Genomic DNA, 25,975 nt, shown 5'->3' on the forward strand with positions numbered 1-25,975 from the left:
TACACCTGCCATTATATGCAGATTGGGGATGCATCAAGATGTGACACGACTTAAAACTATTTTTAAACCTCGTCTTTTATTTTCCTTGGGTGGAGGTCAAATCATCCAGGTCCTTTTTTTTTTTTTTTTTTAATCTTAATGCTTTGATTTGAACACCAGGTGTTAGTTTTTGAGACAAGCTTTGACTTGGTGAGCTAAAAACCCACGAACAAACTATTGCAAGAATCAGCTCCCAGCTCCACGAGCTGGGATTAACACCTGCGTATGTAAGTATCTGAGGCCCCCGCAAACCAAGACTCAATCCAGACACGTCTTCCGGCTGCTTTGGGATTTCCTCCGTGTCAGGTGCTAATGCTGGCAAACGTTGTTCTACGACTTTGAAAACACGTTAGCCCTCCCAACATCTCTAATTATCCGCAGACGACGCTCGAAAAACGGCTTTTAGTTAATGAGATGTGGAAACATCACTCGGGTGAAACCTTCAAAAGACTCGTGTGATTCTTTGTCTGAGGGCCATTAGAATCATCCCCCGTTACATTATAGGCTAATCTGATGTGGATGCAGCAACGCGGATTAAAAACAAGACAAACATAGTGGGAATGAAGTTGTTTTATTTAAACAGGAAGGAAGCTCGAGTCAAAGTTCTCAGAACATCTCCACAAATATGATGTTCTGTGTGTGTGTGTGTGTGCGAGCGTGTCGCCGCTCATTTGTTTTTCTTTGGTTACTGATTAAGACAGACATCACTTATTATTTTCCAGTCCAGTCCAGTGCAGTGCAGACAAGCTGGCGGAGAATTAACAGCCATGTCGGATTGTTTCACACGACTAAAAACGGAAACCCCTTTTACACGGATCCCCGCTGTTTATTCTCTCGGCTGTTTGTTCGTTCGCTGGGGGTTTTTTTTTCTTCTTTTAAAGATTAAATTCAAACACTCTGAAGCAGAGGTTGTGAAAATGCCCTCTGTTATCATGGTTTTTTTTTTTCCCCTCTTCTCCTCTTTGTCTCACTCTTTTACCCCTGCTGTGTGTGTGTGTGTGTGTGTGTGCGCGAGTAAACACACACACGCATGGTTGTGCCTCCATGACTTCACAGGACATTACATGGATTTTATGGAGACTTATCCAGTCCTTAGCCGTACCTTTGTATATTTTGTTTTAACCCTAACCTTTACCGTGACGCCAATGTAACCTTTCTCTTACCTTTTTACCTAATCATTTGTGTTTTTTCACCCTTAAGAAAGAAAATCCCCAATAGTGTGACTATGTAAACACATTTAGGTCCCCACAACATAAGCAATAGCTGGACCACACACATAAAAACACACCCTGACCACTGACTCATCAAACCATGAAGAAGGGCCGACTTCACCCTCAGTCGAAGCTTAGTTATAATTCATGCATAGGTGACACAAACACACACACACACACACACACACACACACACACACACACTTTCTGCTCTGTCTGTCACCTCCACACACACACACTCGCACACACACACACATGCACAAACTCACACGGTCACGCCCGTGTGTTTGCTGGCTTTGCTGCTAAATGACATTAGTTCCACAGAGAGAACACGGTGTGTAGGAGGCAACCCGATCCTCCGTCCTCCTTTTCTCTCTCGCTCACAAAGGAACAGTTTCATTCTCAGCGAGAAAAACACATCAAACAGCTCGACCAGGTCAAACAGTATATGTGTGTGTGTGTGTGTGTGTGTATAATATACACCCGAGTATGAAATGTGTGCTCGGTATGGAAACACGACACACAAATGCCACCCCTCCCTACGACATTGGTCATAAAAAAAAGTCATTTGACTGCATAAACATCTTTGAATCACTAAGACTTTTGAAGATACGTGTCTTATCATCACTGCAGCGGCGCGTTAGTTGGTCCAAATTATATTAAAAATCATATTAATAATGATATATATTGTTTGCTTTTTGGTATCTGGCACAGAAAGAGTTATATGCATTGGTCTCCTATAGTTCAGAGGTGTCAAACTGGCGGCCCGTGGGCCACATGTGGCCTCTAAATCGATTACTTGCGGCCCACTATGAAAACGTGGATGTCCTCTTCCTTTAAACGGAGCAATATATATATATATATGTATATATACATATATATGTGTGTATATGTTTATACGTATATATGTATATATAATATATAATACATTCAGTTGTAACTATCATAATTAAATGTATTACATTCAACAATAAATTAATAAAGTCTGTTTTTCATATTACTAAAATTTCATAATAATATTTGCATCATAAATTTAGTTTTTTTTACGGTGTTGTTTTGCACTTTTACTTTGAAATTCTGTGACAAATCATCATGTATATCTTAAAGGTGCATTATGTTATAAATCTCTAAAGCAACTGACCATAAAATCCTCCTAATATGTCACAGAGACTCAGGAATAATGTTCATATAACAAACTGAACTCACCAACAACAACAGTACAGACAAAATATTTGCATTAAAAATATTTTTTTGCAGTCTGCAAATTGAAATCATGTTTTGGCATGTGGCGCCACCTACCGCCGTCTACCAGTCACTGCAGTCGGTAGAGTCTCAGCTGCTGAGCAACCACGGGTCGCCAGTTATGCCTGAGCTACAATGGCGGAGAAAACGAAACCTAAAAGATCTCGGTATTTTGAATTTGAGTGTAGTAACCGTTTTTGGCCACATTCTTACATATGGTGCCTTTAAATGAGTTATAAGTTCTACTAAAGAGTTGTTGTTTTTTTACCCTACCTTTTTCTCTTGACCGGCCCCCTCTTGACCAGACTCGGTGCTCATTGGTCCACAGGTCATTTGAGTTTAACACCTCTGCTGTAGTTCATTAATAATTAAACACAAAAACATCCATGTTCAGGGGCAGAACATGTAATAGACTCAGCTTTTAGAAAAAAAGCTACTGGAGTTTTACTTGTGGTGAAAACTGATATAACTGTGTTATGGTGGAAGTAAAAAAAAAAAAGTGAAACCTCAGAACATGGGTAATTGACATCGGCAGAGATAAAAGGGGGTAAATGCATGGCTTAAATATCTATTAATAAGCAGGTGTGGAATAAACATCAGGCCCAACAAAGGAAATGTAGTTCAATCAAAGAATGATTGATAAAGGAGATGCAGTGTCCTGTGGAGTGCAACAAAAGCTTGCTTTTTCTGGTTTCTCTGTGGCAAATCTTGGCCCTTCAAGTTGGCAGCGGCAAGCGTGGTGTTTGTGTGTGTGTGTGTGTGTGTGTGTGTGTATGTACACTTGTATTTGTTACCTCTTTAGAGCCTTTTCTGGCATAAACACTGACCTTGTCAGGACCGGTAGTCCTAATTTCTTGGGAACTGGTTCAAGTTTGGGGTTAAGATTATGGAGTTTGTGGTTATGGGGATGAGGCTTTGTTTAGGTTGTGTGTGTGTGTGTGTGTGTGTGTATTGAATGTTTGTGTGTGTGTGCATGGGAAGGTGGGCTCCTCAAAGCTGTGTCCCACTGCCACGCTATAACTCACTGTCAAAGTGAGCAGCCATAAGATGAAGAAGGGGAGGAGGAGGAGGAGGTGTGTATGTGTGGAAGTGTGTGTGCTTGTATTTATATCTTTGTGAGGTCCAAAAAAATGTACTAACCTATTTTTGTGGGGACATTTTAATCTGGTGTCCACAACTTTAAACAGCCTTTTTCAGGGTTAAGACCTGGTTTTAGGGTTAAGGGGCTTTGGAATGCATTATGTCCTCACTAAGATATAATAACAAATGTGTGTGTGTTTTGGGATGGGGTTCTCAGGTCAACTTTCACCTCCCCACTCTTTTGATGTTTTATAGAGAAGAGGATGATGAGGTAGAGAGGGCCTCCATGTCTCCTACTATGACAGGTCTAAATGGAGTACACACACACACACTCTCTCTCTCTCACACATGCACACACACACACAGGTTTGACATCGTCTTGACCCTGGAATGTGGGAGAGGAATGTAAAGGCGGTATCAGTTGAGGAGATCAGATTCTTGCGATGGTCAAACGGCTGTGAATGTGTGTGTGTGTGTGTGAAAGACAGTGTTTGTATTGTCCCGCCTGCCTCTGTCATGACATCATCACAGAGTCTCTCCTAATAACAACGGCACAGGGAGGAGAGAAAAAAAAAGCTTCTTCTTCTTCATCGTCTTCTTCTTCAGCCCTCGATTTGCGAGCGAGATCACGCCATCAATCTTTCTCTTGCCTCCTCTCTAACCAGCAGCATAAGATTTTTCCTGCACGCGGCCCCGCCGACGATATGATTTATCAAACCGGACCGTGACGGCGAATACAAACCCGCGTGATAGACACAGATTGAAAGGATGGGAGCTGTAAACCGCCGCTAATATATTCCAAACAAAATCTTGTTTGAGCTAGTTCTCCTTTTTTTTTTTTTTTCCTCTCTTCCTCTCCTACAAAGAGTCACATAAAGACACACACACACACACACAGCTGCTACCTATCAGCACCTCAGTTCCTCCAAAGCCAGTAGCTGTTGCAGTGTTTTGACTGTAACACTTCCTCCTCTTTCATTACTTTTTCTCTTTCCCCCTCCAGTCTGTGTGTGTGTATGCATGTGTGTGTGTGTGTGTATGCATGTGTGTGTGTGTTTGCATGAAAGACAGAGAAAGAGATCTGTCATCTTTGTTGCGTTTTTGTCTCCGTTCCACCTGTGCTAAGCTCCAGCTGCCATGTTTGCCGTTTCATGTTTCAGGTAACATGCATGTGAAGTTAGCAGGGCAGAACTCACTGTACTGTGTGTGTGTGTGTGTGTGCGTGTGTGCGTGTGTGTTGTGCGTGTGTGTGTGTGTGTGTGTGTGTGTGTGGGCAGTGCGTTGGCATGAGGGAGGACGTCTGGGTGAGATTTTAATTAAAGTTTGAGACAAAGAGGTCATAAGCCATACACCCCCTCCTCGCTTCTACACACACACACACACACACACACACACACACATATACACACACACAATGCACTGTTTTCTCCACCCACCCCCCCCCCCCCTCTCTCTCATTCCATCCCCTCAGCTTGATGACTTTTCCATGAAAGGCTTTTTCATTAATCCTACCTCAGGGAACCGGTGCTCTCCAACCTAACACACACACACGTAACACACACACACACACACACACACAGACCTCCCTCTACGGGTCACTTTGATGTATCAACGCACTTGCAGACTAAACACAAAATTAGGTTCCACTTTTTTTTACACACACACCCCCCCACCCCCCCCCCCCCCCCCCCACACCTTCCCATTCCCCAAACCCAAAATGCAACACACACAAAGGCACACACAAAACACACACACACACCCATCAACACACACACTCACACAGGCCATTAATTAGTGTGTATAAATAAACAGTAGTAAGGGAAAGGGAAGCGGCTGCAGTAAAAAAAAAAAAAACCACAGACTTTGGTCTCTGTGTGTATTTTATTTCCCCCTACTGGTGTTTGCCTGTGAGTGTGTGTGTGTGTGTGTGTGGGTGTGTGTGTGTGTGTTCATTTGATATGTTTCAACATCAGTTACACTGGAAGTGTGTTGCGTTACCCTTCAAACTGGAGACCTAAAAATACACTTCCTGCTTTTGTTAAAGCGCAGTATGCTGCTCTATATATACTGTGTATATATATATATATATATATGCAGCACCAAAAAAATAAATAATAATACTACTATGTGATGTGAAGGCACAACACACACACTCTTGTACGTCCACACACACTTTCATGGCTTTATCCCTCTTACCTGAGTGTGTCTTTCTCACTGTCTATTTGGCAGGGAGTGAGCAGGTGTACGTGTGTGTGGGAGAGAGAGTGTGTGTGTGTGACAGTGTGTGTGTGTGTGTGACAGTGTGTGTGTGTGTGTGACAGTGTGTGTGTGTGTGACAGTGTGTGTGTGTGTGTGTGTGATATCTGATGTCAGCTGTCACATCCCAGTCGGTCTGGGCCCATAATAAGAGACAATAATAACAACTCATTAAAACCGAGGGCAGGAACTGTGGAGCTCATCGGCTCATCAAATTAACCTTTGAACACTTCGTACGCACACATGCCAGGAACACACACACTCACACACACACACTCTCACTCACACACACATACAGGTGTGCACTCTCATGCACACAGACACACTCATACGCCAAGCTACCTGTTTTTCTCCCACAGTTTGCGACTACACATCTTCCTCTCTGTCTTTTTTGTCCCCCTCCATCTCTCTCTCCCCCTCCCTCCCTCCCTCCCTCCCTCTCTCAGCCAGTGGGTGTGTCAACAGGGGATTGGTCCTTTCTGTTGGGTAATTGATGAATTATATGCAATATGCAAATGAGGCGCCATTAATCTCCTGACTGACAGCTTCGTTTATGGGGCCTTAATGACGGCTGGATTAGATTCTAATTAAAATCTGCTCAAAGACACCCCACGCTAGGAAGCTGCTGCTATCGTCTATCCCCCCCTCCCTTCTTTATTTCTTTCCTTCTATTTTTTTTTGACTCTTTTTCCCACCTTTTCTCAGACTCTCCCTCTTTACATTTCCTCTCACTTTACACCTCCTCATCTTTCCCTTGCATCTCCCTTTCCACGCGCATTGTCCCGTCCCTTTCTTTCGCTCGCTGTCACACCTTCTTCCGTCTTCTGTCTTTTTTTATTTTCTCCCCCCCTTTTCTTAATAGCACACACACACACACACATGCTCACACAGACTCATGTTACCGAATGTGAGGCCCGCATGGCATGAAAGGAGATGAGCCGCGCTTGCTTGTCATTAAAGCTGATGTGGCCCGTGTCATTTCCTCCGTCAGAACATTCACACCGTTTAGTCAGAGCCAAAGTGATATTTGACAGTTTTTCACTCACACACACACACACATTCTTGTACTTGCTGCATATTGAGGACCAGCATTTCCACTTTATAAATCAACACAATTACAAATCTACAATCTACTTCATGAATGACTATCTATAAAGAACTAATCAGTGCAGTACCATAAAATGTCTGCAGGGGGAGCCCCAGAGCAAAACGTGTGTGAAACACCTGGGCTGGAAAACTGTTTTTTTGTACCAAATTGAGGACCTCTGTTAAAAACAGAGTATAGCATGCTTACAACCGTAGGAAGTGATTTGAATGAAAACAAAGTGTGGACCGGCCAAAATGTCCTCACTTCGTAAAAATGACCCCACTTTGTTGGTTAAAAACCCTAACTGGTCCTCAGTATACCGCAAGTACACACACACACACATATATATATTCTTGTACTTGCTGCATACTGAGGACCGGGTTGCTAACAAAGTGAGGACCAGCATTTCCACTTTATAAATCAACACAATTACAAATATCTAGTTCACGAATGACATCTTCAAAGAACTACTGTGTGCAGTACCATAAAATGTCTGCAGGTGGAGCCCCAGAGCAAAACGTGTGTGAAACACCTGGGCCGGAAAAAGAAAAACGAGTATAGCATGCTTACAACCTAAGGAAGTGATTTGAATGAAAGGACCGGCCAAAATGTCCTCACTTCGTAAAAATGACCTCACTTTGTTGGTTAAAAACCCTCACTGGTCCCCAGTATGCCGCAAGTACAAGAACACACACACACAATCCTCCTCCAGGATTGATTGAGCATGCCTGGCTCAATCAAACCATGTGAATCTGCTCGCAGTCGCAGCCTCTGTTGAGAAGTTGTGACATGGCGGGAAAAAAAAAACGGAGGGTGGTTTAGGGTGGGGGTGGGGGTGGGGGGGGGGGGGGGGTGTTGGATGAACGACCCCACGAGGACAGTTCTGGAGAGGGAGGGGGAGGCGAGCAAACAACATTTAATAAGCAAACAAATGAATGAGTAAGCTGAACCGTAATGAGGTGTTTTATTGATGCCATAGGGAAACTCCGTTTCTGCTTGCTCGTATCCACGGGGAGAGCAGATTTGCAGTGCAGCAGCCTTCCTGGAAGCGCTCGGGTTTTCTTCTGTGTTGTGCTTGTTGATATTTCAGCAGGATCAGAGAGTTTTTTTTTTTTTGTTAACAGACATGAGCGACCAGTGTTCTCGAAACACCGGGGGCCACCCATCGCAGTCTCAGCGTGAACAAAAAAAAAAAAAAAAAGCACCGACTGAGGCCGAGGGAGCGGAGTATTAAAGTGCCTTAATGACTAATGTTTGGCCTGTTTGTGTTTTCCTGCCTGCAGCTCCAGGCCTGGACGACCGCCCAAGAGGCTGCAGAGTGTGACAGAGGGCGGCGGCCACCACATGCTGTCCCACAGTGGGCTGATGCACGCTGGGATCATGCCTCCTGCAGGTGACCACCCAGGCCTCACCATATACAGTACATATGTATACCCATGTGCGTACGTGTGCTCGAACGAAACAACATGACACAGATGACACACATGATGAGTGCATTGAAATGTTATGTTTGGAGTTGTATTGATTGATGCCGAACTCGATGTTTATTTAATTTTTATTCAGTGTTCTGTCAGATTATTGTCAGATTGTTTTTTTTATGGCTGGAGAGATTAGGGTGAAAGTTCTCATTGTGATTGTTCGAGAGCTGCAACGATTATTCGATTAATGGATGACTGAATTAATCGTTGTAATCAATAATTGAAAGAAGCTTTATGATTTTTCAGCTCCTTAAATGTGAATATTTTCTGATTTCTTTGCTCCATAAAACACAAAAATCACTTTTAATTTAATCATCATTTGCAGGTCTCGTAAAAGATTTGCCAACAGTTTATGGACCGTACTACGGAAGTAGATTAGGGCCATGGAGGAAAAAATATTTGAGTTCTGACTTTAAATTCTGAATTTCAGAATTTCTGACTTAAATCTCAGAATTCTGACTTTAAATTCTGAATTTCTGAATTTCTGACTTAAATCTCAGAATTCTGACTTTAAATTCAGAATTTCTGAATTTCTGACTTTTTTCTCAGAATTCAGACTTTTTTCTCAGAATTCTGACTTTAATCTCAGAATTCTGACTTTAAATTCAGAATTTCTGAATTTCTGACTTAAATCTCAGAATTCTGACTTTAAAGTCTGAATTTCTGAGTTTAATGAAAGAATTCTGACTTTTATCTCAATTTCTTGAACTTTAAAGTCAGAATTTCTTGAACTTAAAAGTCAGAATTTCGTGAACTTTAAAGTCAGAATTTCGTGAACTTTAAAGTCAGAATTTCTGATTTTTATTTCAAAACTCGGAGTTTCAAGTCAGAACTATAATATTTTTTTCTCGGGAACATAATCTACAGATTGATAGATTAGACGCATCCGATTTTTCCGCTAAATATTTCGAAAACAATTTGAATTTTAAAGACAATTTCAAACAAAATGAAGCATTAACTACCAACTACTATCTAATGAAAGGATAAACTTATAAATATATGATTTTTTTGCGAAAATAGAATTAGATTAGATCGTCCAACAATTGAAAAAAATGGCGTAATTGCCCTAAACGTTTGTATTTATTCATCGCAGAGCCACCAAATTGCCGTCATTCTCTTTATTAAAGGTACTGTGAGTAGGATTTAGCGACATCTATTGGTGAAGTAGCGTATTACAGTTGAATGTCTCTCACCTCACGTCACTCTTCCCTTCCCCACTTACTTATCGTTAAAACTGGACAGGTGTTAAATAAAATAGATAGATAGATACTTGGTATCTGGAAAAGGAAAAAAAAGTAAATTGTGATATGAGCCATAAAACCCAAATATGAAATAAGACCTTCGTTTAAGCACAGGCAGCAGGTTTTGCTTAACTGAGCTTTAAATTTCTTGCTCTTTGGGAGTCATTGATTTTGAAACGGCTGGTAATGACGAGGTGGTGAATACATCAGTACAACTTCACAGATTAGGTGTTTTAAGAAAAGGATTATAAAAGACAGAATCGGTATCGGGCATAAAAATAGGGAATATTGAGTCACCTGTATTTATTTAAACAACAAAAACAAAGAAACTTTCAGGGAGATTTATGGGAACACAGATGTTCTGAATCACACGCGTCACACAAGTGAAACACTTGTTTTCCTTTAAGGATCAAAGAGTCGGCGGCGCATTTGTGTTCTCCTCATCGTCAATGATGATGATGATTATGATGATGACACATCAGAGCCAGAGCTGGTCCAGACTTATGATTATTAATAGCATAAAGTTGTCATGAAAAGGACAGAGAAATGATAAAGTAGATCATTTGCAGTTCACAAGGAAACGTTTCATGGAAATACATGGAAAATATTCAAAATGAAAGGATGGGAACTTAAATATAGTTAGCGAATAACATATTGCAGCATAATCTTTGGTGAAAACAACCAGTTTAATGCAAATATAGTTAAATATCAATGCTAGATATTGATAGATAGTTATATTTACATATATATATGTATACAAATTAGTCTGTCATGTTTTTTATTGTATTATTTTGAATGCATGTCTGCTTATGACTAAACAAACTATTAAATTATCTAAAATTTCACATGATTTCCTATTTGAAATTCCCAAAAGAAAGTTCTCATGAAAAGGTTTTTGTAACCATTTTTAATGTCGGGACTTGCAAATAATTTGTCTTTCCTGGGATATTATACAGGTTGTAGGGAGCGGGAGGGGGCGTTTACTTTATTTTTACTTGCATACCAACAACACAATGATACTTCTTTTTTTTTTTTACCCATAATCAGTCAAAACCTGTGTGTTGATTAATAAAATTAGCATAGATAGTGCTGACACATGAGATACAGCCTCGTAATTTGCAAGCGTGCCATGTTTTTCCTCTTGACTTTGTAAGAACACAAAGTCCTTTCTGATGAAGTTGCATAAGACTCGTTTAAGCATTTTTTTTTTTTTTTTTGTGAAACGTCCGGTTAAATGACATCTAACCTACTTGTATCAGCAGCTATGAGTTTACGTTTTACTAATTTGCTGATCAAAGTAGGGCTGTAATCCAGAAAATGTCAGAAAATGTTTGATTTTGATGATGATTGTCTTGTTTTGTCTGCAGATCCAAAGTTAAACAGTTTTTATTTATGTATGTGTTATGTGGAGCAAAGAAACCAGAAAATATTCACATTGAAGAAGCTGAAAAATCTTAAAAACTTGCTTTTAATCAGTGAAAAATCACTAAAACTGATGAATCGATTATGAAAATAGTAATTCAGTAATCAAACTTTCACCCAAGTCTTTCAAGCAAGCCTTAAAAAAAGAGTGGACGAGAATCTGTGTAATCTGAAAGTAGGGATGTGTATCTCTGGGTGTCTCACGATTCGATTCAAAATCAATTCTCGATTCAAAAACTGATACAATGCATACTGTGTTAAGGCAAATTATGGCATCAAAGCAATACAGTTTGTATAAGATAATGTGATAATGTGATCACACAAAGGCAAACTTAAGACAAAAGTTAACATTTATTCATTCAAAACAAATAAAAACTTACTTACTGTACAAACAAATAACTTATAAATAAATAAAAGCTTAGGCTAGCTGCCTTTTTCTCCCAGAAGTAACAAAAATAAGATGTACACAAATATGGTTTTTCAAAAAAAAACTTCATAAACAAAAAAAAAAGATTATTTAAGTTTATGAATCGATTCAGAATTGTGGATGATTAGAATCGCGATTTATGTGAATTGATTCCCCCCCCCCCACCCCTTTCTGAAAGATCAAAAAAACTTGTTTTAATTCTTTTAAAAAGCACTTAAAATAGTCATTAATTTAGTAGTGGATTAATAATCTAGATCAAAGACTGTAATGCTGCTTGTTGTTTTTGTTATTTGAGCGACAACTGTGGCTTGTTTGTGTGCGTGCGTGTTTCTGCGTGCGTGTGCGTGCGCGTGTGTGTGTGCGTGCCGCACGGAGAAAAGTAATTGTTGGCACCTCACCACTCTCAAAGTTGCCCTTGGCTTTGTGCTCTTCACTGCAACCTGATCTTTTCATTCTCCGCCTCAAAAGAAGCCATTTTCTATTAGCCTCCACTTCCTCTCACTGTTCAAAGGTGTTTGAGTGTGCGTCTGTGTGCGTCCGTGTGTGTGTGTGTGTGAGCGTTTCAAGAGCATCTTTCTCAGTGGGAAAAGAGTCTTTTTCCACCAAAGGAGAGGGCACGGCGGCAATGTCAGCCCTACTGATTAGAACTGGCCACATGAGAGGGGGAGAAAGAGACAGAGAGAGGGAGGACATTTGAGCGTAAAAAGGCAAAGGGAGGAGGAAAAAAAAAAAATCTTTGATGTGATCCTCCTTAGTCTCTCTTTCCCTTCGCCCTTGTGCACTCACACACACACACACACGCAACACGGTGGCTTATGTCCTGCTGTGATGCTGACATTTGAAAAGGTAAAGTAAGGAGAGGCGATGGGAGGAGGGAGGGAGGGAGGGAGGGGGAGGAAAGAGGAGAAGAGAAGATGAGATGAGAAGAAAAAGGAACAATTTGTTTTGGTTGTCGTCGTCGTTAGGAACGCACAGAAACCAGGACGGAGCAGAATCGTCGTGGACGCTCAGCACTTCATTTTGTTATACTAATATTTCCAACTCCAGGAAATGAAGGACTTATGCTTTTGTTTGCGTTTCCACAGCAGCTTTTTTTTAAAACTAATATTCTCTGTGTTTGTCTGTATTAAGACACATTTAATTTTCTGTGGCAGGAGATGTTTCGGAGGTTGCTGTGTGGGTCAGAGCTGCTATACCTCCAGAGGTTCAAGACACAAATTAAAACCGTGGGCTACTTTTTTCGTCGCTCTCCATTTTCACATCATCCCAAAGTGCACAACCCCTATTAAAAAGTATCTGCACTCTTCTTTTTCTTTCTTCTTCTTCTTCTTCTTCTTCTCGTGGGTGTCTGTGGATCCTTAAAAAGTGTTGACAGCGTCATTTTTTTTTTCTTTTTTCGCATAATTGAGATCGAAAAGGCGTGGAACTCTGGTGTCATTTAGCCGTTTTAGTCTTTGTTATGAGAGCAGAATAGAAACACGAGCACGAGAGTTAAAACAGAAATGCACGTTTTAAAAATTAGAAAATTAATCTAAGGCTGTTATTACAAGTGTATGACTTGAGTCCTCGGCGTTCTGCTCTCTTTCACTTTAGTTTGACCTCTCTTGGGAAATCCTCTTCGCTCTCCCATGTTTTTTTGTTTTGATTCTTAACCAGAAACAGCATCGTGGATTAGGGCTCGACAAGAACGACCGCCCAGCAACTAAGGATTATTTTAATAATCGGTAATCTGTGGATTGTTTACTCAAATTAATCGAGTACTTGTTTGGTCCATAAAATGTGGTTCAAACCTGGAAAAGATGATGCTCTCGAATGTCTGGATTTGTCCACAAACCAAGTTTTAATGATTTATTTTGTTATACAGAGCAAAAACTCACATAAGAATCGCGATTATAACCATCCACGATTCACTTCAAAAATCGATTTAATTTTTTAATTTTAATTTTTTTTAAGTTTCTATTTTGAAAAACCACACAAATCACCAGTTTGTGTTATTTGTGTACAGTTTATTTTTGTAACTTCTGGGAGAAAAAGGCAGCTAGCCTAAGATTTTATTTATGCAAGTAATTTTTTTGTACAGTTTTTATTTATAATGAATAATTGTTCACTTTATTTAAAAATAACATTATTGATACAAACTGTATTGTTTTGATGCCATAATTTGCCTTAACATACGAATCGAGAATCGTATGAATCGAGAATCGTATGAATCGAGAATCGTTTGAATCGAGAATCTTTTTAATCGTATGAATCCAGAAACGTATGAATCGAGAATCGTTTGGACCGACAATCGTTTGAATCGAGAATCGTTTGAATCGAGGATCGTATGAATCGAGAAAAGATTTTGAATCCAATCGTGACCCTAAGAATCGAAATCGAATCGTGAGATAACCAAAGATTCACATCCCTAATATTCACATTTAAGAAGCTGGAAAACCAGAAAACAATCGAATAAAAGTAATCAATTAATAATGCGCACACTCCTCAAGGTTTTCTTTGCCATCTGAATCTTAGCAGTCTTAAAAAAGATCGATGAATAATCCATTATCGGAATCGTCGCTGCAGCCCTGTCTGTATCAGTTGCCCTTCTTCCAAGAACCGTCCCGAAGGAACTCGGTGCACGTTTCATCAACGTCTTTAAATTTGATCAAAATGGCCTTGGGAAAAAAAAAGGGTAAAGGACACCTTTAGATTCCCTTTAAAAACCTGCTCTAACGTAGCCCTGTTCTAATTTGTGGAGATAAAGGAGCGCTTTGTGTCTAAAAGTGTCGTCCTGTGTGCTGTGCTGTGGGATGTGTTGTCTCTGTGTGGGAGAGATGAATGTCTTGGCTTGTTCCTATCACTGCTGATTCCCTGGCAGGCTAAATGGCCAGTGCAGCGGTGCAGTCAGAATGAATGGCTGGCCTCTGTCTTCCCATGACAACCTCCTGCCTACCCACTGCTCTAATCCTCCACCGGGGCCATTGATCTGGCTCTTATTGATCGCCCCCCCCCTCCTCCCTCCTCCTTCTTTCTCCCTTTTTTACTTTTTTCTTTATATCTCTCTCTTTCTCCTTCTCAGATCTGTCTGCCCTGGCCAAGAAGATCAAGCTGGAAGCGATGGCCAGTTACCACAGTAACCAGCAACATGGCGGGCCAAACGGGGAGAACGGCGACCACAACCATGGACTGGGTGAGTCTCGGGTGTTTGCCCGCGATTACAGTTTGGCCATATGACATGCTCGGCTGTTTTCTGTACACATCTGAGCAGCTGTGTGTGTGTGTTTGTGTGTGTGTGTTTGTGCGCACGGCTGATTAAAAACCAGGATGTGACATCATCCTCTCCTGAGTGTGCGTTTCCTCTGAGAGGAGAAACATTAAAGAAGCAGATCTCCAACACTCTTAGAAATAAAAGTGCTCAGTAGAACCATATAAGGTTCTTTGACTTGAACCCTTTTTGGTTCTCTCTTATAGACGTTCAACCTGGAATCCTTAGTGTTACCAAGAACCCCTATAAAACCCTTTATTCAGGAAAGGAAAGTTTTGAAGGGTTCTCTCGATCTAAAATGGTTCTTACTGGAACCATTAGTGTTACCAAGAACCCTTGCAAAACAAATGGTTCCAGGTAGAACCTCAGCCCTTGTAGAAGAACACTTTTGGAACCCTTATTTCTAAGTGTAGGTCAGTGGTACCGCCGTCTACCAATCATTGCAGTCAGTAGAGTCTCAGCTGCCGAGCAACCTAAAAGACCTCTGTATTTTGAATTTGAATGTAGTTACCGTTTTTGGCCACATTCTTACATATGGCACCTTTAATCAATTTGTTTTTGTCGCTAGAACTGACAGTTATCCTCAACTAAATGTTTGGTTTGAAAAATACAAGTACAGTAATAATGCTGTTGTCATGTACAGCCAGGTAAATGACAATTAGAGAAGCAGTATCTGAAATTGAAATGATACATAATACATATTAACAGTATTAGTACGATGTTTTGGCCCAAATATTCAAATGCTTACAATAACAAATTGTCCCTCGACCACATTAACTTCCTGATCCCTGTCCCTAGGTCATAAGAACCAGATATAAAATCTAAATATCTATATATTTATCATCTAAAAAAAATAATGATTTATTATTTGCCTACTTCGGGAAACATATTCTCCCCCCCCCCCCCCCCCCCCAAAAAAAATTCCAAAGTTAGTCATCAGTTCTGCAGCCTCAAACTGCTGCCAGCAAATCATTACTACATATTAGTCATCACATCAAAAAGGCTTCAATCCGAAACAGGCCGCTTACTCATGCGCATCATGGCCGTCTGTCTCGTCCATCGAGTAATTATTAGACGCATCTTTACAGGAAAAGAGTTGAGTAAGCAAGAGTGTTCCGGGTTTATAGCTAACCTTTTTATTTTCACGCTTTAATTTGTAACTGAATACTTTCGAACACATGTCCAGTAAAGCTTCAGCTTAATAATCACTCTGTAATAGAACATGATAGAGCAGTCCTCTTCCTCAACATACAGTATACTTCACACACTGGTATAGTGAGATTAGATTAAGATTAAGAGATCGGTTTAATTTATAAGGTTAATTAGTGTGACCATTCGTAAATTAAAATTGTACAAAACATGATCACTCGCATCATTGCATCATTTGTGGTGCATCTATTATCACAAGATGGCAGCAGTGACGGCAAACATTTAGTGAGTGTGTGAGTGTGTGTTTGCAGGAAGAAATTTACGAGATTACTTGAATGCATCTCGTTACTAGCTCACACATTATACGCTGCAGCAATTGGCTCAGCCCTTTCTCCCGGGCTATTGTTCTTCACGTGTGTATGATTTGGTTGTGTTTACCCACAATGCCCTGCGTTGTACCCACAATGCCCTGCGTTGTACCCACAATGCCCTGCGTTGTAGTCCGCTTCTTGCATTTGGTTCCCTTGAAGCGAACCGAAACCTACGTTTTTAGGCGGATCAGAGTTCGCTTCTTATGTAGGCATCAGAGTTCGGTTGCACATTCACACCTCAATTAATTATAGGTGCGATTAACAAGAGCTGGTGTGAATGCACCTTTTAGCCTTTTACACCGACAGCGATCTGTGCCGGTTCCGGTTCCAGAACGTAATTTTGAACCAGCCGGTGTTTTTTCGAACCAAAAAAATTATAATTGGTTGAGATCCTGAAAAGTTGGTTCTCAGCTGGAACCAAAAAATAGTGGGTCTTCCTCTCGTATCGTGACATCACCAGTGGGCGTGTCATAAACTGGGTTGTGGTTGATGACCAACACAAAGCGTAAATATGGATATTTGGCTAGTGTTGTGTTTGGTAACTTCCTCCAACTTTGATTCCTCTTAAACTGGTGTGAACACGAGCTAGTTTGCAAGAAAGCACAAAGGTTCTGAGGCTCCAAAATGGCACCAGAACCATGTCTGTCTGTGAACCCTGCCTTACTTTCACTAGCTCTCATGCGCTGGAGTTCAGAAAATGCCATCAAACATTCAGCATACAGCATTTTCTTTCTTTCCCCTAGAAGTCATCATCAAATCAGCTCTTTTTGTTGTTGATTGAGAGACTCGTCGCCGCAGAAATCACATATTGTGCATTGAAGTGTTTCGGCCCTAATGTCATCTTTCGTCGTATGTGATTGCGCTTGACCCGCGGCGGCCCACCGTAAAAAACGGGTGGAGGAGGCGGGCGGACGATAGAGAGAAGCTCACAGGGATGATAGAGAGATGAATAAGATGAGAGGCTGAAACCAAATCAATAGTCTTCTCTCTAATTCACTGTCCTGAATGCAAACGACAAACGCTGGACAATCGATGGCGGAACGGACACGCGCGTGCACGCTCGCCTACACGCTCGCCTACACGCACGCTCACACACACACACACACACACACACACACACACACACACACACACACACACACACACACACACACAAACAAATCAGACGCACCTCCCCCTCTGTTATCGACAGGTTAAAGCGACATCAGTGTGTTTAGACAGATGACGGGGCTTATGGAAGGTCTGTGCGGAATACAATATCAACCTGGGATTCACTTAACATGTGGCGCATATTGTCAGGCTTTGGGGACAGAAATGGAAAAAGAAGACGCCGCCGTCCTCGTGTTTTGTTTGTGTGTGTGTGTGTGTGTGTGTGTGTGTGTGTGTGTGTGTGTGTGTGTGTGTGTGTGTGTGTCGTAAATGTGTCTGCGTATATAAAACGCCTCCCCAGTCTTACGCATTGTTTACCATTGTATGTACACTCGGGTTACGAGTGCCAGCATCTGTGCACAGTTTGGTGGCGTGATTACCACCAGCCATTATAAACGTGTAAAGCTTAATCACTGTTAATGACAGAGTCAAGTGGAAACACACACACACACACACACACACACACACGCACACAAACACACATATATAAGCACAATGTGTTTTTTTCCATAATGCCACCCACGGCCTTATGGGAAGAATAGACCCCTACCAGATCTGTAACCACTACAAAGGCCGTCTCTGATTACACACACACACACACACACACACACACACACACACACACACACACACACACACACACACTCACAAATGCTGAGTGTGACACCTTACGGGCCGGGGGAAGAGCGGGGAGCGGCCATTTCTGCGTTTAACAAGATCTTCTGGGAAATTTACAGTAACTGTTTGTTTACAGTAATGGTTTGTTTGGATAAACATAAGAGGAGGCACTTTGACTTTTGATGTTTTTTAATGAAACATAAGAGAGAGTGATGGGAGGGCAGAGGACGTAAAGGTGGTGGTGGAGGGAGAAAAAACGGAATTAAGAAGAAGGAGAGTGAATGAAAATGAAATTATATAGGTGGAGGAGGGGGATGGAGGAGTGTGTGTGTGTGTGTGTGTGTGTGTGTGTGTGTGTGTGTGTGTGTGTGTGTGTGAGTGTTGGTTTCTAACCAAGGCTTAATATTTGGAGTTGGCTGCTGGTTGATTGTCGGAGCATCTGGTTATTTAGCTCCATTCAGACAGATCTTTTGTTTGGATTGGTTTCTGCTCTGGGCAAGTGAGAGACTAATCTGCCAAATGCACAAAGCAGCGCACATATGTCCAGCGAACCCCCGACTCATAAAGTCAACGCCTCTCACTCTTTATTTCTTAGTTTGCCTTCTATTCCTTTTTGTTTCCTTTTTCTTTCCTCTCCCTTCTTCATTTGTTCTTTTTCATCCCACCTCTTTGGATAGACCTGCTTCTTTTTTTCTTCTTTTTTGTTTCCATGCTCTCGTTCTATTATTTGTGACAATTGTGCAGAATAGAGTCCAAGATTTTTTGCCTTTGTGTTTATAATTACCCAGCGTGCATTGCTGGCCCAGCACCAGGACTGCCATCAGCTTCTTTTGTTCCACTTCCTCCCTGTGTTTCTTTTGTTTTTGTTTTTCCTTTTATTAAATGATAAATATTTATGTCATTTTCTCCCCCCCCACAGGATTGTTTGCTGCATGAATAGAGGGACTGCAACAACCCACTGGGGTGCTCTTTAGGGGAAGGATTTTCTTAAAAGATAGGGGATAGTTGTCTTAAAGGGATAGTTCGGAATTTTGGACATAAGACCTATTTTCCAACTCAGCCAGTGTGATGGAGACATTTTCAAGAAATGTAATTCAGTTCTTCTAGTTGCCGAGTTCGCTGATGCTATGGCTAGCGCAAGTCAATGATACAAGTTAGCATGGCATTAGAAACACTCATACGGACTCCACAGTGCACCCGAGGCAAATCAATTGTAACGGCAGACTATCGATGTACATATCTGTGTTGATAGAATGTTTGAAATAAAACCAACCTTGCAATTTGAAGGATTCATGTCTCAGCAGCAGCAGCAGCAGCAGCAGTGTGTAATACTTCCTGCTTCCTGCTATGGCAGCGGCGGACTGATCTCACCTAGCACTTATAAGTTACCGGTTCTATAATAGTTTGTTTACCTGCTGTCATTGCTACAGACGCAGCGTAGCCTGCAGTGCTAGCGTCTTCAATCTCACAAAAATGGCCACTTTTGGAGAATATACTGTTACTTTTGAAGACTCTGATGAGGATTTTCCCAGCGAGAGGGATGCTCAAAGGGCAGAACGTGAACGAAGAGCGTCTGTGGAGACCGAGATAGCCCTCCGCTGCTGCTGAGAAAGTAGTCCCTCAAAAATGGGTGATTCATGCGATGCGAGGTTAGTTTTGTTTCAAATATTATTCTATCAACACAGATCTGTACATCAATAGTCTAGTGTTTTAATTGGTTTGCCTCTGGTGCACTGTGGAGTCGGTATGGAATGTTTCTAATGCCATGCTAACTTGTACCATTGACTTGCGCTAGCCATAGCACCAGCGAACTCGGCAACTAGAAGAACTGAATGAAATTTCTTGAAAACGTCTCCACCAGACGTCTCCATCGTCATTCCGAACTATCGCCTTTAAGGAGAGGAGTGCGAACGACAGATTGGCCAAGATAACACCGGTTTGGTTTGAACTGCTCAAAACAAGTTGGATTGTCACCCAGAGCCGGATTGTTGGCCGTTTTTTCCTTAACTCTGAGAGAGGTTGAACGAGCACTTTTGCAGGTGAAAAGCATTTGAAGCTGCACAACAACAACAGCAGCAGCAGCAGCAGCAGCAATTTCTACACCGTCGAGAACGAGTGTTTATCTCTTCTTCTTCTTCTTCCCACTCCACTCACTTTTTCATTTCCCATACACGCTACCATCCCTAAACCCTTGACATGCTCGCGCACACATATTATCGAGTCACGCTTGCGGAAGGTGGAAGCAGTCCTCCGCGTAATCTTGACATCGCAGACAAATGATATCGGTGTCCGGTTTCACTCCTGTCATCAGAGAAGCAGAGGCGCTTCTTTTTAGACGGGGAGAAAACAGGGCCTTTTATATCGATACCAACAAAAGAAAAATGGAAAACAAGATCTATTTCATGTGCGATGCAGCTTTGATTCAAATGGAGCTCCTGGTTTGACCTTTTACCATATGAGAAACTCTTTGTACTGCTTCACTTTATCTTTATTTCATTCTATTCTTCCCCCTAGTTCTGGATCAGCTGCCCTTCATGATGATGTCACATCCTCTGATCCCTGCCAGCCTGGCGCCAGCCTCCGTTTCCATGGCGATGGGCCAGATGAACCGATTGAGTACATTGGCCAGCATGGCCAACGTGGCGCAGCTTCATGCCAACCCTCCTGCCAGGGCTCCCACCTCCGTCATTAAGGTGAACTCCGCGGTCCGTCCCTCGTCTTCGTCCTCTGTGGACTCGACCACCCTGACATTTAATAAGCATGAGTCCGTGTGACACTGAGCAACTGTGAATTAAAACGGTCGCATGGACGTGTTGTTTTTCAAAATGAGATACTGGGGGGAAAAACAAGCCATCACTAAATGAAAAAATCAAACGTAATTTCATTATTCAACCAACTTTCCATTCAGAATATTCCAATATTTGATCATTTGTATGCATCATGACGAATCGTTAAGCATCACATTTATAAAAAACCAGGGTTGGAACTGAAAACTTGTAATTATCTACGAGTGGATCAACACCAAAAAAAGTCTAAAACAATCACTTCAGTCGATACCACCACATGAGTTAAGTTGATTCAAACTAAAATGAGCACGTTGTTGTCACATTACCGACTGACTTCTTTTAAGTTTGTCCACCGTTTGTTTTTCAGTGTAATCGCTGGATATTAATAATCATTTTTTTGGCTTAAGGCCAATCCCATACCTATTTTTAAAGCATAAACTCACACACACACACACATCCTGCGTACAGACATATGGTCATGTTTGTTTAAAAACAGGATCATAGATTTAATTGTCGTAACCAAGTTAAGGAGGTTTGCCAAAGATTTCTTGCCCGGCGCTACACTTCAGCGGTAAGTCATTTTAATGATGCAAACTATGGGCTGCGTCCAGATACGGCAATATGAGAGTTATAGATAGATAGATAGATAGATAGATAGATAGATAGATAGATAGATAGATAGATAGATAGATAGATAGATAGATAGATAGAAAGATAGATAGATAGATAGATAGATAGATAGATAGATAGATAGATAGATAGATAGATAGATAGATAGATAGATAGCAAACATAAGTTAGATAGATATAGATAATATCTAGCTTTTAGATAGATAGATATAGATAATATCTAGCTTTTAGATAGATAGATAGATAGATAGATAACTAGCTAGGAGATAATAACTAGCTGATAGATAGATAACTAGCTGGCAGATAGATAACTAGCTGGCAGATAATGTCTAGCTGATAGATAGATAGATAGATAGATAGATAGATAGATAGATAGATAGATAGATAGATAGATAGATAGATAGATAGATAGATAGATAGATAGATAGATAGATAGATAGATAGATAGATAGATAGCAAACATAAGTTACGTTTATTAAAAACTGGAGTCTGTATCAATATCAATTTTAACTTTTAAATGATACCGTGTCATAAAAATAGATGAACAACAAGATAAAACGGAATATATATTTATCAACCTGACAGTCCCTCGCAGGAGATACTTGGAGACGGTCCCAGTGGAAGCTGGGCAGCCGTGGACATGTCACCAGTGTATCGCACTTCAGGACTCTTGGCAGTCACCATGAGAGTTGGGAGTCGAAAGTGCCAAGGACAGGTGCTTCCTTGCCTCCTCTCTTATCTCCTTCAAACTGAAAATAGCATAGGAAAATGGACGTCGTCTTACAGTTTCAAAACTAATTTGCGGTTTATTTGACAGTTGAGTGCAACCGGGCATCTATTGGGACCATACCAACTGTCAATCACGCTGGTGTCCACTAATATGTGCCGTGTTTATCGCGTTTATTTTCCTCTACATGGGAGCATCTACAAATTCGTAGACGCTAATTTTACCGTCGACTTCCATCCAAACAAAACTCTTGTTGCAACCAGCAGAGTCGCCCTCTGGTGGCTGTTTCCATTGTAACACACAGTCTACATTTCAGTCCGTTAGTCCAGGCACCGTTTACCAGTTAGCTCTGTTAGCTGCATTAGCTCCTTTTAGCGCCGTTAGCGCACCTACTGTCAAACCGGAACGGTCTGTTTGTTAGACGAAAAGAGCAGCGCTAAACATAACCAGCGTACCTGTGTACTGCGTTTGTGTTTTTAAACGTGGCGTCCCGAGCGTCTTTTTGCGGTCAGTCGCCATGGAAAGCGTATGTGTTAACATTGACGCCGTTAAACTTTGGCAGCACTACTTTTTTTAAAATGAGCTAAACTGTCTTTAACTAAAACTCAGGTTCATTAGGGCCTTTTCCCCCCGCAGCCATTTTGGCATGTTTACGCAGGAAAAGCACAGGTGTTAATGATCACATTAATGTTTTTTTTTTTCACTGGGACCTGTCAAAATGTCTGCCAGCTAAAGGCATAAGTCAACCTCTAAATGACACATTTAAAGTATTTGAATGCATTACAATAGAGAGAAAGACTATAAAAGTGAGGTGCATCAAAAATTTAAAATTCAAATTACTGATGTAGCGTCAATATCGTCCACTTTCCGTCCACTTATTGTGAAAACTGCAGTTTCACTTCAGATGAATTCAAAGATCGATCAGCATCGAGATGATCAATGGGAAAATATTAAAGCCTGAGATACAGGACACTCTTTTACGTGTTTTTTGGGTAACAGAACCTTTAAGTCACGTTGTTGTTTTACAGGAAAGAGTGCGTGACAGCCCGTCACCGTCTGCCTCACTGGAGGAAGCCCAGATGTCGTCCAATCACAGCAGCAGCGCGTCGAGTTCACCGTCTCATACCGAACGCATCATAGAAACCACATGTATGTACCGTCGAATGACATCGTAGGACGCTTTAACTGTAACAGAACCAGAACTAGAACCTTTTTTTTTGAATTATTATTTTACTTTCTCCCCCCGTCCAGACTCCCTCGACGGCCTGTCGTCCAGTCACAGTGTGCTGGGACATTCCCCTGGTCTGGTGCAGGGGTCCAGAGATCCAGATGTGACTCCAGTGGAATACAGCAAGGAGAGCAAGAGGAGCCACAGTGACAGAGGTTAGATACAGTATTATCTTTGAAGAGCAGTGTTTTTGCCCCTTCCAAATATGTTTTGAATCATTTCTTTTTAAATCAAATGTAGGAAAATACCTTGTTTCCTGTATCAGGGTTCAGTCTGGGTGAAATATAAGTACAACGAAGTATAAGACTTTTTTAATAAAGGTTGAGAGATAAGGGAGGGGGGTGTTTCTGTGGCTGATGCCAATACTGATCTTAAGAAATCAGTAAAGCTGTCGTGTGATGCCAATTTTTTTTTGGCAGATGTTTCTGGACCATTTTCAAATGATAATTTTTGTATTACTCCGCCTGAAAAACAATTTTAACAGTTTAATAATCATCACATATGTGTGCGTTTCTGTAATACTTCACATTATTACTTTTTTTGAGACCTTTTATATTGGCAAATGATAATGAAATACAAGTATAGGATTGAATGGACTTGAAGGACAATATATTAACTTGTGTCTTGTCCTGTTGGTCAATGTCCTGATCAACTTTTTAAAGACTCTTAACAGACGCTCCATCAGGGTCTGTATTTTATTTATAAAGTGGTCCGTGTTGTGTGATCAGTGAAGCCCTTGGTGTGTAGGAGGACGAAGGGGCGGGAGTTTTATGTGTGCTACGGATGCCTAACTGGCCATTTTTGACTCGCCTTTGACTTTGCGGAAGTTAATCATCTATTTTACAGGCGCATTAAAAGCCCCTGTCGTGCACATTTCAAGGACAATTTCAAATATTTTAAGGGCATGTTGCCCCGAGGCCCTTGCTAATTTCTAAACCCTTCGCCTCAAAGGTCAAGTTCTTGCTACAGTCATTAATCGTTAAATGTGTAGTAATGATTATTTCTCACTCGAATCGACGTCTGTCCGTCCCGTATTGAGCGTCCGCCCAGTCCATCCGTCAATGACACGGGGGTTTCGCGCGGTGGAATGAAACGCGGCGTCGCGACAGGCGAAACCGCGTGACGCTTGTTTTTATTCGCGAGAAAGGAAGCGTGTGTGTGTTTATGACGCTTTGACGAAAGCAAAGTGCCTCGGTAACAGGTCGATAACGATTCACCGTCTCATCCCCTTCACCCCCTCCTCCCTCTCTCCTCCTCGCTGTTGGTGGCCCTCCTGGCTCCCCCGCGGTGAGCAAAGACAAATAATTCTGCAAAAACAGGGCTCCATTAGACCAGGAAACAGTGTTACATTAGCGAGCCATTTGCTGGGCCATGGCCTAACGAGCCAGGCGGCCTCCCGTGCTCTCAGCTGGACCTCATCTGCATAACGACTGCCTCCCTGTCGTTAGGGCCTGCGTTGCCACGGCGCTGCAACGTCAGTTGTTTGGTTCTCTCTGTCAGGGAGGTTTGCATTAGCTTAATGAGGACTGCTCAAGGACAAACAGTCAGCAGAAATCTCCAGCGAGTGGGAGAGAAACCGGGAGTTTTGTATGTGTGTGCACGCGCCCGTGTAAATGTATTCTAATACTGAATCGCATTATTCAGTAATCGAATCTAAAAATCACAAAGGCCTCCCAGGTAAGGTTTCACATGCTGTCAGGTATCTGTGAACGTATTGACGAAACAGTGATGGCACCAACAACGTGAATGCCATGCATCACATTTGTGCAATTGATTTTCAATTGATTTTTTTTCCCTGCATGCAAATGAAACGCATGTACATTTGCCCGATTGCAGGCTTTTGTGTTTGACCTAGAACATCACAGGACAGGTTCAGCCGCCGAGCGGGGGCCCCGACTTTCAAAGAGCACTCGAGAGCGCTGTCATTCTGTCAATCCATTCTATGATAATCTCTGATTGTGTGTGTGTGTGTGTATGCAAGTGAGTTTTTTTCGGCTGCGTGTGCTGTTTCTGGTGGTCTTTGAACAGCGTATCCATGCAAGCAGGAGATCAGAGGCCGTCCCTGACACCTCACTCCCATTAACCAAACATCAGCAGAATTTATTCTCTCTCTGTCTCTCTCTCGTTCTCTCCCTCCCTCCCCATTCTCTTCCGCTGACTGGCAGTCTTCACGTGGTGAAGTTCATTAGCCCCGGGGACGGGTGGGAGAAGGATAAGAGAGAGGTGGATTGGGGGTGGGGGGGGGGGGGGGGAAGAGGAATGAAGTTGGGAAAGAAGAGAAAAACAGACAGTGACCTTGGTTACGGAGATGGGTAAATGATCAAACGAGCTGGCAGTTGTGTGCGTGTGTGTGTGTGTGTTTATGCCAAATCTGTGTGTGTGTGTGTGTGTGTGTGTGTGTGTGTGTGTGTGTGTGAGAGAGTGTGAGGTAAAGTAGGCGTAAAACAGTAACTCAATAAAGGATCAGTCACATCCAAGGAGCCTGGGGAGCCCACGCTGCTGACTGCGCACTTCACTGGCTATGAACGTGTGTGTGTGTGTGTGTGTGTCTGTATGTGAGCCACAGGAGTGTAGTTGGATGCCCTCCG

General features: G+C 41.8%; 1 protein-coding gene across 1 annotated transcript in view; it reads left to right on the forward strand.

The window, feature by feature from the left end:
* dachc (dachshund c) overlaps window positions 1-25,975 on the forward strand; it is a gene marked incomplete at both ends in the record, with an annotated part of 37,982 nt that overhangs the window by 2,685 nt on the left and 9,322 nt on the right. Inside the window, 5 exons of the mRNA XM_083897724.1 lie at window positions 8,199-8,308; window positions 14,545-14,655; window positions 20,532-20,710; window positions 23,188-23,308; window positions 23,411-23,542. Coding sequence (XP_083753850.1) covers window positions 8,199-8,308; window positions 14,545-14,655; window positions 20,532-20,710; window positions 23,188-23,308; window positions 23,411-23,542 — 653 coding nt within the window. The remainder of the gene's footprint in view (window positions 1-8,198; window positions 8,309-14,544; window positions 14,656-20,531; window positions 20,711-23,187; window positions 23,309-23,410; window positions 23,543-25,975) is intronic.

This window comes from Microchirus variegatus (assembly GCF_963457635.1).
Source record: "Microchirus variegatus genome assembly, chromosome: 11".
Classification (NCBI taxonomy): domain Eukaryota; kingdom Metazoa; phylum Chordata; class Actinopteri; order Pleuronectiformes; family Soleidae; genus Microchirus; species Microchirus variegatus.